General features: G+C 26.5%; 1 protein-coding gene across 1 annotated transcript in view; it reads left to right on the top strand.

The window, feature by feature from the left end:
* Cam (Calmodulin) overlaps positions 1–15,488 on the top strand; it is a 45,016-nt gene extending 29,528 nt beyond the window's left edge. The window contains exons 3-4 of the mRNA XM_065510636.1: positions 910–1,152; positions 13,915–15,488. Coding sequence (XP_065366708.1) covers positions 910–1,152; positions 13,915–13,943 — 272 coding nt within the window. The 3' untranslated portion in view covers positions 13,944–15,488. The remainder of the gene's footprint in view (positions 1–909; positions 1,153–13,914) is intronic.
* Positions 15,489–15,731: the final 243 nt, after the last annotated feature.

The following is a 15,731-nucleotide window of genomic DNA, read 5'->3' as shown; positions in this document are numbered from 1 at the left end:
TCAATAAAATGTTCTCTTACGAATCAGATGACAATAAAGAGGCCCCTGTAGCAACAATAATTTCCTTTAATTTTGATAAATTCCAGGAAAAAAATTTAAAAATTTAGTAGCCCTTTTTTTCCCAAAAATTTACTTTACTTTTTTTTCCCTTAAATATTACTTTGAAATCACTTTGTAAATGTTATTTTAGTATCAGTTTTCTTTAATCCTATTTGGTTTAAATGTTAATCAAATAAAAAAACTTTTTTTTTTTGATTGTGTTTTTAAGGAAATAAATTTAATTTTATTGTTTGTTTTATGGCAAACAACAAATAGATTATTTTAACTTGTTTTCCAAAGCCCCAAAAATATCCTTTTTTTTAAGGATTGGCTCCAATTTTCTTATAGCCTTTTATAGGGAAAAAGGGTGGCAAGAGAGGCGGAGGAGGGGGGATTGTTGGCAAGCAATTTCCTTTATTTCTGTAATAAAATATTCTTTTTCATATTTTCCTACTAAGAGTTTAAGTCGGGCCATAAAGAAAATAAGAAAAACACACCCTTTTTTCCATGATTGTATTGAGCATTCAAAAAACCATTTTAAATATTTATGGAATTTTTGACAGAAGAAAAAAAAATTGCAATATTTTCTTATTTTTTCCACTTCGCATTAAATTGAAATTTATACTTTTTGGCATCATAGTAGCAGGGGCAACAAAATGAAAAAAAAAATGATGGAATTTTTATGGTTCATTAAATTTGATAAAAAAAACACAATTTATATACAGAAAACTTTTATTTTTTTTGCCAACATGTAAGAAAAATAGAAATAAAATATAGATTTTGACGTTATTTAAGAAAACTTTGTTTCTAAGCTAAAATTTTTACTAATTTTCTTTTGTTTTTTTTTTGTTTTCCTTCTCTATATTATAGGCAACGGCACAATTGATTTCCCTGAATTCTTGACAATGATGGCCCGTAAAATGAAGGATACCGATAGTGAAGAAGAAATCCGAGAAGCCTTCAGAGTATTCGATAAAGATGGCAACGGCTTCATTTCAGCGGCTGAGTTACGTCACGTCATGACAAATTTGGGTGAAAAGTTAACAGACGAAGAGGTCGATGAAATGATTCGAGAAGCTGATATCGATGGTGACGGTCAAGTCAATTACGAAGGTAAGTTTTTCCCAGGATTTTATTACAAAATTGTTAGGGAAATTGTGGTTATCCCTTTTGGGGGCACATCCTAACCATGTTGATAATATGAAAGTATTTTGCATCAATAATGCCCCAGGGGGGACTAGTTCATAATGATGGAATTTGTATGAATTTTGGAAAGAATTATAGAAAATTTTATTTTTTAAATACAATTAGGCCACAAACCACCCTGGGGGACTTCTTCGTAATGTTCCAATTTGTATGAATTTTAGATAAAATTTTTCCCAGCAAAGAAACTAATAGACATCCTTGTCTTTTCCTTGAAAATTATCAAAAATTTCCAACAGGTTTTTCAAAATATTTTTCCTTTGTTTTTAAATTCGAAAAAAAATCGTCGCTCAGGGGGACCTCTTCGAAATTTTTGTATTATTTTTTATTGCAATTGAATCGATTTTAGATTAAATATCGACATAAATCTCCAACAGGTTTTTCAAAATATTTTTCCTTTGTTTTTCAATTCGAAAAAAAATCGTCCCTCAGGGGGACCTTTTGAAATGTTTGTATTTTTTTATTGCAATTGAATCGCTTTTAGTTAAAAAATCGATATAAAATCTAGTGTCTCAAAAAGAAAAAGTTTTTCGCCAGGAAAGACAACAACTGATTGAAGGGGGTCCATTTCCCTGAATTTGTTAAATTTTGTTAAACGGTTTCTTCAAAATTTAAACTATTTTCCTTTCGAATAGAAAAACAAAGAACTATTATTCGAATTTGTATGAATTAAACATTGCAAATCCTTTGTTTTGTATCAAATTCGACAATAAGCCCCCAGGGGAACTTTCTGTAAAGTTGGAATTTACAACGAAATCCCTGTTTTCCAACAAAAATTTTCATGTTGATAGAGAGGTTCTTTTGATTCGCATTGAAAATCGTTTAAAATCATATGAATTATAGATTTTAATACAAAAATCTTCACTTTTGAATCAAACACTCCAGGGGGACCCTGTTCGCAATGTTCGAATTTGTATGAGTTTTATACAGCAATTGAATAATGTTCGATTTCTGATCAAATATGACTTATCGGATAGGAATTTAGCGATCGTTTGACAAAAATTTTCCTAAAGGAAAGAAATCAAAAGACTGAGGAGTCCAATTACTTGAAAATTATGAAAATAACAAGTTTCAATTCTATTCGAAAGCAAAACGCTGGTACTATGTTTACGTAAATCACTTTGTTTTTAACGAATTAGACCATAACGCCCACGGGGGACATTTTTAGTCTCTTTCGATAAAAATGACGAACTACCCCCAGGGGTCCAGCCTTTTTAATGTTCTAATTTGAATAATGTTTGTTTTTCGATCAAATATGTCTTTTTCGGACATAAATTTAGCGACAGTTTGTCACAAAAAGAACAAAATTTTCCCCAAGGAAAGAAAACAAAAGACTGAGGGGTCCCAATTACTTGAAAATTATTTCTTCGACAATTATATCTTCCAAATATGTTTCCCTCATTTTTCAATTCGAAATTAAAACGCTGGGATTTTGTATAAATTAAACAGACAGACCAATTATGAATAAAAATTCCCCGGGAGTTTTTTCCCATTTATCCTATTCAAATTCAATGGGAAAAATCTTTCTTATTCATAATTGGGCTGATGGTAAATCACTTTGTTTGTAACGAATTAGTCCATAACTCCCCCGGGGGAACTTTTTACTCTCTTTTGATAAAAATTACTACCTAAACCCCAGGGGGACCTCTCTTTGTAATGTTCGAATTTTTATTAATTTTATAAAGCAAATTGAATAATGTTTGATTTTAGGTCAAATGTGGCTTTTTCGGACATAAATTTAATGAACGACTTCTTCAAAAAGAACAAAAAATTTTCCCCTGGAAAAATAACAATTTCAATAGTTTTTTTCTTTGTTTTTCCAATTGAAAGGAAAATCCTTCGATTTACTATGAATTAAACATTTATTTCTTAACGAACAGTTATTTCTTAACGAATGAGACCATAACCCCCCTATACAAATTTGTATAAAATACACAGTATAGTTGAAAATTTTTAGCTTTTGGGTGAAAAATAAGCAATAAACCCCGGGGGACCTTTTTGAAATGTTCGAATTTGCATACATTTTATATTGCAATTCAATATTATTTGCGTTTGAATCATAATATACAGTAACAATCTTCATTTTGTAACCTATTTTGCAGCTAAAATTTATGATTTTCAGAAAATTTCTATTGTTTTTTCAGCTGATACAAAATTTTACCAAAAATCCCCAAAAAAATTATAGAATAATTTCAATTGATTCGAGAAAAATGATTTTCCTATACAAATTTGTATAAATTACACATTGTAGTTGGAAAATTACAGCTTTTAGGAAGAAAATAAGCAGTAAACCCCCGGGGGTCCTTTTTGTAAAGTTAGAATTTCCAAGAATTTTACATTGAAATTTAATAATGTTCTCGTTTGAATGGAATTAAGCAGCAGCAAAACATCCCTTTTGCTACAGGAACTGATACTATTTTACACATTTTCTTTGATGACAGAAACGATAGGAATTTTTTGTTTAAAAAGTAGATTTTTTGTTTTAAATTTTTGTAAGTTTTTTCTTGTAATTTGAGGCGAAGAAAGATCATGATTGGTATGGCAATTTCTACATTACTAAGCTTTGTTCTGTTATTTATTCATCTGTCATCACTATCAGTTACTTGTCAGCAAGACAAGTCAGGTTTAAGGCCGAATTTGAAAAATCTAACCTTTTAACTAGTGGAAACAGTTTGTGCTAATTTAATTTGGAGCAATATAGCTACAATTATTCATTATATAAACAAAATTATAGATAAAATATTGAAAGAAAAAAAATTTATTTAATAACAGCTACCAGGCAAAACTTTATTACGCATACAAACAAAGTAAACAACACAAAAAAGGTGTGTTTTTCCCTTAATTGAAGAAGTTTGTTAAATAAAAACTTTTTGCGTTCTTTTTTATCTTCATTTTTATAATATTTAACTTTTAAATTAGATAGATAGAGATAGTTTTCTATGGTCGGTATGTATGTATGAACGATTATAACTTTGTTTAAAATTTAATTAAAATAAAAGCGGCGTCACATGGTAAAAGCTTTTTTTTTCATTCAGAGAAACTAAGGGCAGGGAATTGGGGGATAGAGAATGAAGGAAAAAAGTAATAACAATGTTTACTTTTTATTTTCTCTAGGGAGAATATAGTGCAGAAAAGAGAGGGGCTATAAAGTTGTATAGGGTGGTGTGTTGATGTGTTTTTTTTCCAATTATTTTATCTAAAAATGTTGAGCTGATTTCACACCTTTTGACAATAGTTAAAATACACACACACACACACTGGCACGCATTTAAATAAATACAAATAGAAATAATGTTTGTGTACATTCTGAAATTAGAGGAAAATGATGGAATGAAAAAGGCAGAATAAATATTTACTTTAGTTATTTTGGTGGTGGTGTGGTGGTGGTGGCAACCAAAAGCAGGCCAGAGAAAACATCAACGAAAATAATAACAATAATAATGAATTCCTAAACGAGTGATCTAATATTTCTGAGTACACAAAGAAATTAACTAAATAGAATGAAATTATGGCAAAATTTTCAACATTTATTTAGTACTAAACAGAACAAAGATTATGATATGGATGGGTTTTTGGATTCGCTGTTATTTATTGACTTATTTGGAATGAAATTCAAACTAAAATTGAACTACAATTGAAGCAAGAATTGCACCATATAAAGACCTACGATTGAAGATAAAATTGGACTCTAGAAAGACCTAAGATTAAAGCTAAAATTAGACTATAGAAAGACCTACGATTGAAGCTAAAATTGGACTATAGAAAGGCCTAGGATTGGATCTAAAATTAGACTATAGAAAGACCTACGATTGAAGCTAAAATTGGACTATAGAACGACCTACGATTGAAGCTAAAATTGGGCTATAGAACGACCTACGATTGAAGCTAAAATTGGGATATATAAACCCCTACGATTGAAACTAAAATTTGGCTATAGAAAGACCTAAGTTTGAAGCTAAAATTGGACTATAGAAAGACCTAAGATTGAAGCTAAAATTGGGCTATATAAAGACCTACGATTGAAGCTAGAATTGGACTACAAAAGGAAGTAGAATTGAAGCTAAAATTGCACTATAGAAAGACCTAAGGTTGAAGCTAAAGAAAGACCTAAGATTGAAGCTAAAATTAGACTATGGAAAACCTAAGATTGAAGCTAAAATTTCACTATAGAAAGACTTAAGATTAAAGATAAAATTGGCTAAAATTGACCTAAGATTAAAGATAAGATTGACTAAAATTTTTCAATATAAAGATTCACGATTGAAGCTAAAATTGTTCAATATAAAGATTCACGATTGAAGCTAAAATGGTTCAATATAAAGATTCACGATTGAAGCTAAAATTGTTCAATATAAAGATTCACGATTGAAGCTAAAATTGTTCAATATAAAGATTCACGATTGAAGCTAAAATTGGTCTATATAAAGACCTAAGTTTGAAGCTAAAATTGGGCTATATAAAGACCTACGATTGAAACTAGAATTGGACTACAAAAGAACCATAATTGAAGCTAGAATTGAACTACAAGAAGAACTACAATTGAACCACAATTGAAGCTGGAATTGGACTACATTAAGAACTACAATTGAAGCTAGAATTGAACTGCAATTGAAGCTAGAATTGAACTACAATTGAAGCTAGAATTAAACTACAATTGAACCAGAATTGAAGCTAGAGTTGAACTACAAAAGAAAAAAATGAAATGAAGCTTGAGTTGGAATACATTAAGAATTACAAATGAAGCTAGAATTGAACTACAATTGAAGCTAGAATTGGACTACATTAAGAACTACAATTGAAGCTAGAATTGAACTACAATTGAACCACAATTGAAGAACTACAATTGAACCACAATTGAAGAACTACAATTGAACCACAATTGAAGCTAGAATTGAACAACAAAAGAACTACAATTGAAGCTAGAATTGAACTACAAAAGGAAACGCAATTGATGCTAGAATTGGACTACATTAAGAACTGCAATTGAAGCTAGAATAAAGCTACAAGAAGAACTACAATTGAACCACAATTGAAGCTAGAATTGAACTACAATTGATGCTAGGATTGAACTACAATTGAAGCTAGAATTGAACTACAATTGAAGTTAGAATTGAACTACAAAAGGAGCCGCAATTGAAGCTAGAATTGGACTACATTAAGAACTGCAATTGAAGCTAGAATTGAACTACAAGGAGAACTACAATTGAACCACAATTGAAGCTAGAATTGAACTACAATTGAACCACAATTGAAGCTAGAATTGAACTACAAAAAGAACCACAATTGAAGCTAGAATTGGACTACAATTGAAGCTGGAATTGAACTACAATTGCACCACAATTGAAGCTAGAATTGAACTACAAAAGAAACCACAATTGAAGCTAGAATTGGACTACATTAAGAACTATAATTGAAGCTAGAATTGAACTACAATTGAAGTTAGAATTGAGCTACAAAAGGAACGGCAATTGAAGCTAGAATTGGACTACATTAAGAACTGCAATTGATACTAGAATTAAGCTACAAGAAGAATACAATTGAAGCTATAAGAAGAGCTACAATTGAACCACAATTGAAGCTAGAATTGAACTACAAAAGGAACTGCAATAGAAGCTAGAATTGGACTACATTAATTGAGTTACAATAAGAACTACAATTGAACCACAATTGATGCTAGAATTGAACTACAAAAGAACCACAATTGAAGCTAGATAGAATTGGACTACACTAAGAACTGCAACTGAAGCTAAAATTGAACTGCAAGAAGAACTACAATTGAACCACAATTGAAGTTAGAATTGAACTACAAAAGGAACCACAATTGAAGCTAGAATTTAACTACTTAAAGAACTACAAATGTAGCTAGAATTGAAAAGCAATTTGCGAACAGCTAAAACCGGCATTTTCGTTATTTTCTATTACAATTTATTTCGCCTTTTCTGTGCAATTTTCTCTGACCACTTTTTGTTTACATATTTGTTTTGTATTATTATTTGTTGAATTATTATTTTTCTTAATTTTTTTTTATTAATTTTTTCATCAAAACTTTTCTCTTCTCTCCCTCTCACTCACTCTCTCTCTCTCTTAATTTTTATCTGTTACTAATACAAATATTTTTCAATATTGTTGTTTTTCGTTTTGGTTTTGGCTTTAAGCCAAATAATCATCATTTTTATTTGAACAATTTTATATCTATTTTTTTCTTCTATTTTGTCTAATGTATATTAAACCGTAAAAAAAATTGTATTTAAATGATGATAATAGTTGTTGTTTTTATTACTCTGGGTCTTGGTGGTGTTGGTGCCGCTAAATCCAAATCAAATTTAAACTAAACTATTTGATAATTGTGTATTATTGGCTGATTTTTTTTTTTTTGGCGAAAATTAAATTGTTAATTTTATTGATAATGTTTTTGGGCTATCACAGAGGAGTTTATGTTTTTTATAATGTGGTTTTAAATTAAGTTTTTAATTAAAAATTTCTTTTTAATTAAATGTGTAAAGTTTGGCAAATTTTTCAAGAGCCTTTAAAAAGGATTTGGTTAACAATGTTTGTGGTTATGTTTGGTCATGTAAAGTGGCTTTTGAATGATTAGTAACATTTTCCTAGGGTGTGCTACTTAATTATGTGAAAAGTTTTATGTAATATTTGAAATCTATGGCAATTTTATTTAATTTTTTTCCTGTGCTACTTAATTTTTTGTAATATTTAAGAGATTTTATTAGTTATAGGTCATAGTTCAATATTTTGGGTGGGTGTGCTACCTAATTTTCGGTATGAATTTATGAAGCAATGTTAAAAATATGAAATTAATGAGAAATCTGTTTAAATTTTAGGGTGTGCTACTTGTTTTTCTTAACATATTAAAAAGAATTTGTTAAATTGTTATTATATTAAGGGTGTGCTACTTAATTTTCCCAAAAATTTTATGTAATTTTTGAAATTTATAAGAATTTTAATTTATTTTCTTGAGTTTCTTGCATGTGCTACTTAAATTTTCTTCATTTCTGTAAAATTTTTTCTAATAATGCGAAATATATGAAAACAATGTGAAGCTTCTTTAAATTTTAGGGTGTGCTACATAATTTTCTAAAGAAATTTATTGCAATTTCTATTAATTGTTTTATTAATGGTAGTTTTAATGGGTGTGCTACTTGATTTTCTCTACAAATTTAATAAGTAAAACGATTTATATGAAAATAATGTGAAATTTCTTTAAATTTTCGGATGTGCTACTTAATTTTCTAAAGAAATTTCAATTAATTTTGAAAATTTTTTAATATTTACTTTAGATTTTTGTATTAATGTTAGTTTTAGTGGGTGTGCTACTTGATTTATTGGAATATTTAGGGTGTGCTACTTGATTTTCTGTATAAATTTACTAAGTAAAGCGATTTTATGAAAATAATATAAAATTTGTTTAAATTTTAGGGTGTGCTACTTAATTTTCTAAAGAAGTTTATTGAAATTTCAATTAATATTTACTTCAGATTTTTGTATTAATGTTAGTTTTGGTGGGTGTGCTACTTGATTTATTGGAATATTTAAATTTAATATTTAAATTTCGGGTGTGCTACTTAATTTTCTAAAGAAATTTCAATTAATTTTGAAAATTTTTTGCATATTTACTTAAGATTTTTGTATTAATGTTAGTTTTAGTGGGTGTGCTACTTGATTTTTTGGTATATTTAGGGTGTGCTACCTAATTTTCTGTATAAATTTAGTAAGTGAAGCGATTTATATGAAAATAATATAAAATTTGATTAATTTTTAGGGTGTGCTACTAAATTTTCTAAAGAAATTTATTAAAATTTAAATTTATTTTGAAATTTTTTGCATTTTTACTTATGATTTCTGTATTAAAGTTAGTTTTAGTGGGTGTGCTACTTGATTTTATGCTATATTTAGGGTGTGCTACCTAATTTTCTGTATAAATTTACCAACTAATGGGAATTATATGAAAATAATATAAAATTTGTTTAAGTTTTAGGGTGTGCTACTTAATTTTCTTAAAAATGTTCATAATATTTTACAGATTTCATTTGGGTGTTGTATTAAAGTTAATTTTAATGGGTGTGCTACTTGATTTATTGCAATATTTAGGGTGTGCTACTTGATTTTCTGAGATATATAGGAAGGAAGACCCAGAAAGTACCTCTTAATGCTTATTTACTTTATAAATTGTAATAAAATGTATAACAAATCATAAGACTCAAACAATAACCCATCATATCACATGTTTAATGATGTTTTAAATAAATTTTCTGCTAAAAAAAACCACATGATGATTTAAAACATAACAAATTTTCTAATTCTCTGTATCCCAACCTATGACAACACTTTCAGGTATAAAACAAAAATGTCTTTTATCTTTTGTAGTTTTCAAACATTTATTTGTCTCTTTTTTTTGAGGCTTTGTCTGTCACTACTTTTTCTTGTTTTACCACAAAATCGTGACTGGGAATGTATCCAATTTATATTGTATTTATTTGGGGTAATTTTTCAAATTAATCACAATAAAAATAACTATGTTGAATTGATTTTCGTTTCGTTTTTCTTTTCTTGTTTGAATAAAACTATTAGTAATAGTTTTAAATTAATTTACACTCACACATAGACTCTGTACAATGTAAGACAGACATCTCGAGCAACATAAAACAAGAAATTGTCTTGACTCCTGCCTCCGAGATCATCTTATCTTGCTTCCTCTTTTATGTACTGAGTAGAGCATTATTTTAGTTAGTATTTTGAAAATTGTGCCCCCAATTTTAGCAGGTGTTTGCATTCAATAGCTAAAAATAATTTAATTTCATTTATTTTTTTTTGTTAATTTATTTTCGTTGTATGTGTCTTATTTTGTTGTTAAGAATAAAATACACATTTTTAACATACCCCAAGAATGAGGAACCAAAAAAAAAAAATAAAAAAATTAGGAATACAATATCATGGGATACATTAGTGTAAACAACAAGCTAATATTAAACAGTGAATGGCAAAGCAGGTTTATTATTTTTCTTAGAAAATAAAATCTGAAATATATTCAAATTCCAATTTAAATAAATTTATTTTAGATTTTTATAAAAGTTTTTGTTTAAGAAATTGCTATGAAACATTTAAATTGATAATTAATTTTAATATAGAGGGTGTGCTACTTGATTTTTTGCCGAATTTTATATATTTCTTTGAATCTAAGGATTTTTTTCATGTTCTACTTAAAATTATTCTTTATATTTTAGAGATTTTATTTGTTTAAGCTTTTAAAATTAGTTTAAAAGGGTGTGCTACCTAATTATTTTGCAATATTTAGGGTGTGCTACCTAAATTTCTTGGAATTTAGAATGTATTTGCTCTTCAAATTGTTATAAAACCTTCATGTCACAATTTTTTGTAGTAAATTTAGGGTGTGCTACTTAATTTTCTGCCAAATTTTAGACATTTTATTTGGGCGAGCTTTAAAAATTAATTTAAAAGTGTGTGCTACTTAATTTCTTAGTAAATAGAGGGTGTGCTACTTCATTTTTTTGAAGAATCTTAACACATAGTACAAAATATATGAAAATAATAAGGAATTTGTTTAAATTTTAGGGTGTGCTACCTAAATTTCCTAGAATTTAAGCTTTAAACATGTATTTAAAAGGGTGTGCTATTTAATTTCTTAGTAAATTAAGGGTGTGCTACTTAATTTTTTGCCAACTCTTATCAAGTAGTACCAAATATATGAATATTATAAGGAATTTGTTTAATTTTTATGGTGTGCTACCTAAATTTCTTAGAATCTATGAGAGTATTTGTCTAACAATTTATTAAGAAACCTTCAAACTACTAATTTATTAGTAAATTTAGGGTGTGCTACTTAATTTTTTGCAGAATTTTATATATTTCTTTGCATCTAAGGGAATTATATCTTTTTTTTGTAATTTTTAGCTTGTGTTACTTAAAATTATTGATAATATTTTAGACATTTTATTTTGGCGAGCTTTAAAAATTAATTTAAAAGGGTGTGCTACTTCATTTCTTATTAAATTAAGGGTGTGCTACTTTATTGTTTGCAAAATCTTAACAAGTAGTATGAAATATATGAAAATCATAAGGAATTTGTTTAATTTTTTTTTTATTTTTGAAGATTTTAGTTGGTAATGCTATTAAGCTTAGTTTGAGAGGGTTTGCTACTTTATATTTTAACAAATTAAGGGTGTGCTATTTAATATTTTAATAAATTTAGGGTGTGCTACTTGATTTTCGAAAGAATTTGATAAAATTTTATAAAATTCTTGAAAATGATTGCATAATTGTTTAATTTTTTAGGTGTGCTACCTAAAATTTTAAATTATTTTTAAGGATTTTTATTGGTTTTGCACAAAGCTTAGTTTGAGAGGGTATGCTACTTGATATTTTAATAAATTAAGGGTGTGCTACTTAATATTTTAATAAATTTAGGGTGTGCTACTTGATTTTCAACAGAATTTGATAAAATTGTTTACAATTCTTGAAAATTCTTGCAATTTTGTTTAATTTTTTGGGTGTGCTACCTAAAATTTTTAATTATATTTGAAGATTTTTGTTGGTTATGCTACTAAACTTAGTTTGATAGGGTGTGCTACTTGATATTTTAATAAATTAAGGGTGTGCTACTTGATTTTCAAGAGAATTTTATCAAATTGTTTACAATTCTTGAAAATTGTTGCATATTTGTTTAATTTGTTTGGAGTGCTACTAAGCATACATTGTTTGGAGTGCTACTAAGCATACATTGAGAGGGTGTGCTACTTGAGTTTTAAGGGAATTTGAACAAATTCTTTAGTTGCTACATTTTTTTTGCCACTTATTGTTTTGTTTTATTTTAAAAGTAAGTGAATATGTACATGTTTTTGTTTAACACTTTAATTTGTGTGTAAAAATTGTAATTTTCCATTATTTTAATTGTTTGTTTTTTTTTTGTTCATTTTCCCCATTTTATTAATTAATAATACCCCCACACGCAATTTTTTCTATATATTTATTTATATACTCTCCGCCTGTATGTATATTTTTGTTTATAATTAATTTGGTTTAAAATATTAACAATTTCAGCAAATTTTGAATAATTTTTTTTTGTATTGTTTTATAAACTTTATCGTTTAATCAAACAACTATTAAACAATTTAATTTATTATTATTAACAAGGAAGTCATAAAAATTATCAAGATCAATACATATTTGTCTGGATGAGAGAAAAACTAAAGATAGAACTTTAAAAATACTAAGGCAATCTAAACAATATTTAATAAATTAAAAGTGGAACAAGTTAAACTTTTGGAAACATATTTAACTTTAACTCCCATGATGAGAACAACTTTTCCAAGAAGATTTAAGGGGAATTTATACATTTTTGTTTATAATTTAGGAACATTTTATTAAATTTGTTTAATTTTTTGGGTGTGCTACTTGAAATTTTCAATTATTTTGTAGTTTCAAAGGGTGTGCTACTTGATATTTTAATAAATATAGGGTGTGCTACTTGACTATCGAGAGAATTGTTTACAATTCTTGAAAATTTTTGGAAATTTGTTGTATTTCTTGGGTATGATACTCGATTTTCGAAAGAATTTGAACAAATTATTTACAATTCTTGAAAATTTGTTTAAATTTTTGGGTGTGCTACCTAAAATTTCTAAATATTTTTGAAGATTTTAGTTGGTTATGCTACTAAGCTTTGTTTGTAAGAGTGTGCTACTCGATATTTTTAAAAATTAAGGGTGTGCTACTTGATTTTCCGTAGAATTTGAACAAATTGTTTACAATTCTTGAAAATTATTGGAAATTTGTTGAATTTTTTGGCTGTGCTACCTAAAATTTTGAATTATCTTAATAAATTTAGGATGTGCTACTTGATTTTCCGGAGAATTTGAACAAATTGTTACAATTCTTGAAAATTATTGAAAATTTGTTGATTTTTTTGGGTGTGCTACCTAAAATTTTGAATTATCTTAATAAATTTAGGGTGTGCTACTTGATTATAGAGATAATTTGAACAAATTGCTTATTATTCTTGAAAATTTGTTGAATTTTTTGGGTGTGCTACCTAAAATTTTTAATTATTTTGGAAGATTTTAGTTCGTTATGCTACTATGCTTACATTTAGAGGGTATGCTACTTAATATTTTAATAAATATAGGGTGTGCTACTTTATTTTTGAGTAAATTTGATGAAATTGTTTACAATTCTTGAGAATTATTGCAAATTTTTGGGTGTGCTACCTAAAATTTTTAATTATTTTTGAAGATTTTGTACAAATTATTTACAATTTTTGAAAATTATTGCAAAATTTTGATTTTTTTGGGTGTGCTACCTAAAATTTTTAAATATTTTTGAAGATTTTGTACAAATTATTTACAATTCTTGAAAATTATTGCAAATTTGCTAACTTTTTTGGGTGTGCTACCTAAAATTTTGAAATATTTTTGAAGATTCTTGTTGGTTATGTTACTAAGCTTTGTTTGAGAGGGTGTGCTACTTGATATTTTAACAATTTAAGGGTGTGCTACTTGATTTTCAAGGAAATTTAAACAAATTGTTTGCTATTTTTGAAAATTATTCCAAATTTGTGGAATTTTTTGGATGTTTTATGTAAAAATTTCAATTATTGAAGTGAGCTTTTATTTATAACTTTTCTTTGTTTTCTTTCTTTTACAGAATTCGTGACTATGATGACATCAAAGTGAGCAGCTAAATTACTTCTTTTTAAGCTTTTCTATGTTTTTAAGATGTTGACGAAGACTGTAGCTGGGCGCATTTACATCGCGCAATTGCTGCTGCTATGGATAAACAACAACAACAAAATATATTTAAATGGAGAAACAACAACAACAACCAACACTATTGAAATCTTAAAAATTTAAACAAAATATAAATATTATATATATAAATAAATTTAAAAAATGAGTAAAAAAAAATTACCAAGAAAATTTTAAAAAATAACACCTCCCCCTCAACAACAACAACTTAAAACTTAAATTTATAAAAAAAACAACAACAAATATATAAAACAACAACAACATTTAAATATAAATACAATTAATAAATAAAAGAAAAAATTAATAAAACAAAACAAAAAACATTTAAATTAAATACAAAAAAACCCAGAAAATATATTATAATAATAAAATCAAACAAAGAAAAAAAAGAAAAACTTTATTATTTAAGCTAAAAAAATGAAAGAAAACAAACAAAACAGTTGCAAATTATTAAAAGTTTTAACAAAAAGCTAAATAAAAATAAAAAAAAACTTGGCAGAGATGGAAAACAATTGGTTTTACCACAAAAACACTGTTGTTTTCTAAAGCAAAAAAAGGCTCGCTCTCATTAATTAAATTTAAATTAGCTATGAATTAATTATTATTACTAATTAATTAAACCTTAAATCCTCTTTGATATTTTTGCAAAAAAAGTTTTTTTTTAAATTAGCGTTTGATTTTTCAAGAAATTTTTTTTCAATTTTAAATTTTATTAAAAACAAATACAAACCAACAAACAAAGCAAAGCAGTCAGCCTGAAAAGAACTTTTAGTAATTAATGTTAAAAACAATTTCTTAAATGTTTTTAATTCTAATTAAAATAAAGTTTTTTTTTCTTAACAAAAAAAAAAACACACTTGCAGTCCTCGTTGATAGTAAGTTAGTTAAAAAAAATTACAAAAAAAACACTTTTTTTGAATCAGATACTTAAATTTAATTTAAATACAAAGAAAAAAATAATAAAATCTAAAAAAAAATTTAACACTCTTACACTTTCTTAACATGACTTCTATTTGCAAAACAAACAAAACAAAAAATATTACCGAAAACAAAATATATCTATATATATATTAAAATCCAAAAAAAAAGATGTTAAAAGAAAATTTTCAACAAAAAACCAAACACACATTTATATAAATGTAATAATTAAACAAAAACTTTCTCTTACTTTTTACTCGTTTCTAGCTTTAACAAACCATAAGGCCTAAAAATTCTATAAAAATTCTTAGATTTCATTTAATTTTAATTAATACAAAAAAAGAATGCATAATAATTATTGTTTAATATTCCAATTACCTACAATAATTATTATTGTTAACTTCTGTCTATTTGCTGATGCGTTTTTAAGGCTTTAAAAACGAGTAACCAACCAACCAACAACATACTTTTTATTTAAAACAAAAAAAAATAAAACAAAATGAAAAACAAAACTTTAAATAAAACAAAAAAATCTTTAAAAAATCTAAAAACAAACCATTCTTTTTCTCTTAAGCTTTTAAGATAATGATCATTTTTTTTTTAATAAAAAAAAAATAATTTTGAATTTCTTGCATTAAATGTGCAAAAAATAAAGGGTAAGAAATTTAACTAATAACTACAGCTTTATAAGGCATTTTTTTTTCTTTAAAACTAATAATTAAATTAAAATTATAAGTCTTTTTGGTTTACAAACTGAAATTATGATTTTATTCAAACACACAGTTTGTTATGAAATTT

Source organism: Calliphora vicina, chromosome 5, assembly GCF_958450345.1.
Source record: "Calliphora vicina chromosome 5, idCalVici1.1, whole genome shotgun sequence".
Classification (NCBI taxonomy): domain Eukaryota; kingdom Metazoa; phylum Arthropoda; class Insecta; order Diptera; family Calliphoridae; genus Calliphora; species Calliphora vicina.
The sequence above is the reverse complement of the archived record's forward strand: the minus strand, read 5'-3'. Positions and strand labels throughout refer to the sequence as shown.